This window comes from Coenobita brevimanus, chromosome 12, assembly GCF_032717465.1.
Source record: "Coenobita brevimanus isolate Jiangsu-jjx chromosome 12, ASM3271746v2, whole genome shotgun sequence".
NCBI lineage: Eukaryota > Metazoa > Arthropoda > Malacostraca > Decapoda > Coenobitidae > Coenobita > Coenobita brevimanus.
Genome location: NC_136965.1, coordinates 1,482,501 through 1,485,000, shown reverse-complemented (window position 1 = coordinate 1,485,000; position 2,500 = coordinate 1,482,501). Strand labels below are relative to the sequence as shown.

Genomic DNA, 2,500 nt, shown 5'->3' with positions numbered 1-2,500 from the left:
AGTTTTCGAGTCAATTCTTAATAGAAAAATTTTAAGGCATCTTTCCTATCACAACCTTCTTTCCGATCGTCAGTATGGGTTCCGTCAGGGACGCTCCACTGGCGATCTTCTCACCTACCTTTCAGACTCCTGGTCATCCTCCTTTCGGGACTTTGGCGAAAGCTTTGCCATTGCACTTGACATCTCAAAGGCTTTCGATCGAGTCTGGCATAAATCTTTAATTTCCAAACTGCCCTCCTACGGTTTCTATCCTTCTATCTGTGCCTTCATCGCTAGCTTCCTTTCTGGTCGTTCTATAGCCGCTGTTGTAGACGGCCATCGTTCTTCTCCTAGATCTATCAACAGTGGTGTTCCTCAGGGCTCTGTCCTATCACCAACTCTCTTCCTTTTATTCATCAATGATCTTCTAAGCTGTACATCTAACCCTATCCACTCATACACTGATGACTCCACCCTTCACCTTTCCATTCGGTTCCCGCAACGCCCATCTCAACAGTTACTTCAAGAAACAAGGGATGAGGCTATGGCACACCTAATGTCTGACTTGGCTCGTATCGCTGACTGGGGTAAAAATAATATGATTGTCTTTAATGCATCTAAGACTCAGTTCTTACACCTATCAACCCGACAAAATCTTCCACAGGTATACCCATTAATGTTTAATAATATTCAGCTTAATCCTGCATCATCCTTGAACATGCTTGGGGTTTCATTTACTCGGGACTTATCTTGGAAAGATCATATTACATCTCTTGTAAAATCTGCTTCTAAGAGATTGGGTGTGCTAAGCCGACTCCGCTCTTTCTTTACCCCTGCACAATTGTTGACTCTATACAGAGGTTTTATCCGCCCCTGTGTGGAGTACAACTCTCATGTGTGGGGAGGCTCCCCACATACAGCTCTTCTCAATAGGGTGGAGTCAAAGGCTTTTCGTCTCATTAACTCTCCTCCTCTTACTGACTCCCTTCAACCTCTGTCTCTTCGCCGCACTGTTGCATCTTTATCTCTTTTCTATCGCTACTTTAATGGTCACTGCTCCTCTGAACTGTCTGCTTGCATTCCTCCACCTCTACGACGGGCGCGTAGCACCCGTCTGGCAGCAAACTCTCATCCCTTTTCTGTCCAACTCTCTAATGCAAGAGTTAACCGTTACTCCCAGTCTTTCATTTATGCAACAGGTCAACTCTGGAACTGTCTCCCTCTGTCTGTATTTCCTGCTGCCTATGATCTCCAGTCTTTCAAACGCAGTGTGTCCAGGCATCTCAAAATGATCGGATCTTGAATTTGGCTCTCTATTGTATTTTGTTTTTCTCTTGGAGGGAACTGTTACTGCGGGCCATGGCCTTTGGTTCCTTCTTCCTCGCATAAAAAAAAAAAAAAAAAAAAAAAATTCACCTCCCTCAAAGCACACATCAACACATCCCCTTTTCCCAATCACCCAACAGCATCCAATTACTCTGTCACATATCACATTCTCTATCACATCCCACATCTGAGTTACAAGGACCACACAGCACACTCCATATCACATTATCACATCCCCTATCACCCTCCACTATAGCCTCCATCACAGTCTCTATCACATTCTATCACAACCCCAGACAACACATCACTCTCCATCATACATCACAGCCTCTGTCACCTCTTCTATCACCCTCCACTACAGCCTCTATCACATTCTATCACAACCCCCAGACAACACATCACTCTCCATCACACATCACAGCCTCTGTCACCTCTCCTATCACCATCTATCACAACCTACCACTTAGCTGCACTGACAGACTCTTCTCCCTATTCTTATCGTTATCAATTGAGGCGTTGCAACGGTAAGTCGAGATGTCCTCCTCTTCCAGATTTCGTATCACCAGCGTCGTCTGTATGCGAGGCGGGCTATCTCCTATCTGCGTCTCCACCACCTTGTACCTCCCACCTGCAAAGATAAGGTGATAGGGATTACTGATGATGATGATGATGATGCTCTCTATTTTCCTGCAGGTCTTTGCTTAATTCTTTATGGAAATGTACAGTACCAGTAATCTCTCTCTCTCTCTCTCTCTCTCTCTCTCTCTCTCTCTCTCTCTCTCTCTCTCTCTCTCTCAGCGTACCTGTAATAATCATCTTTCCGGTGTAGTCCTGCCAAAACACAACAGGTCTGGGGTACGCAGTTACGGTACAGTTAATCGCTACGTCGTCGCCACGGTACACCCCTATCATCTGGTGACTGACGTAGACGGCTGGCTCGCGGTCTGGGGAGAGGAGGGGACGTTAGAGAAGAAGAGGAAGAGGAGGAGGAAGAGGAAGAGGAGGAGGAAGAGGAAGAGAGGGAATTGAAATCTGATGACTGACGTAAACAGCTGGTTCGCGGTCTGGGGAGAGGGGGATGATTAGAGAAGAAGAAGAAGAAGAAGAAGAAGAGGAGGAGGAGGAGGAGGAGGAGGAGGAGGAGGAGGAGGAGGAGGAGGAGGAGGAGGAGGAGGAGGAGGAGTGAAATGCTGAA

General features: G+C 46.5%; 1 protein-coding gene across 1 annotated transcript in view; it reads right to left on the bottom strand.

Moving 5' to 3' along the window:
• LOC145413649 (lachesin-like) overlaps positions 1-2,500 on the bottom strand; it is a 170,592-nt gene that overhangs the window by 22,940 nt on the left and 145,152 nt on the right. The window contains exons 6-7 of the mRNA XM_080283310.1: positions 2,109-2,249; positions 1,766-1,933 (exon numbers count right to left, since the gene is read on the bottom strand). Of these exons, the coding sequence (XP_080139436.1) occupies positions 1,766-1,933; positions 2,109-2,249 (309 nt within the window). The remainder of the gene's footprint in view (positions 1-1,765; positions 1,934-2,108; positions 2,250-2,500) is intronic.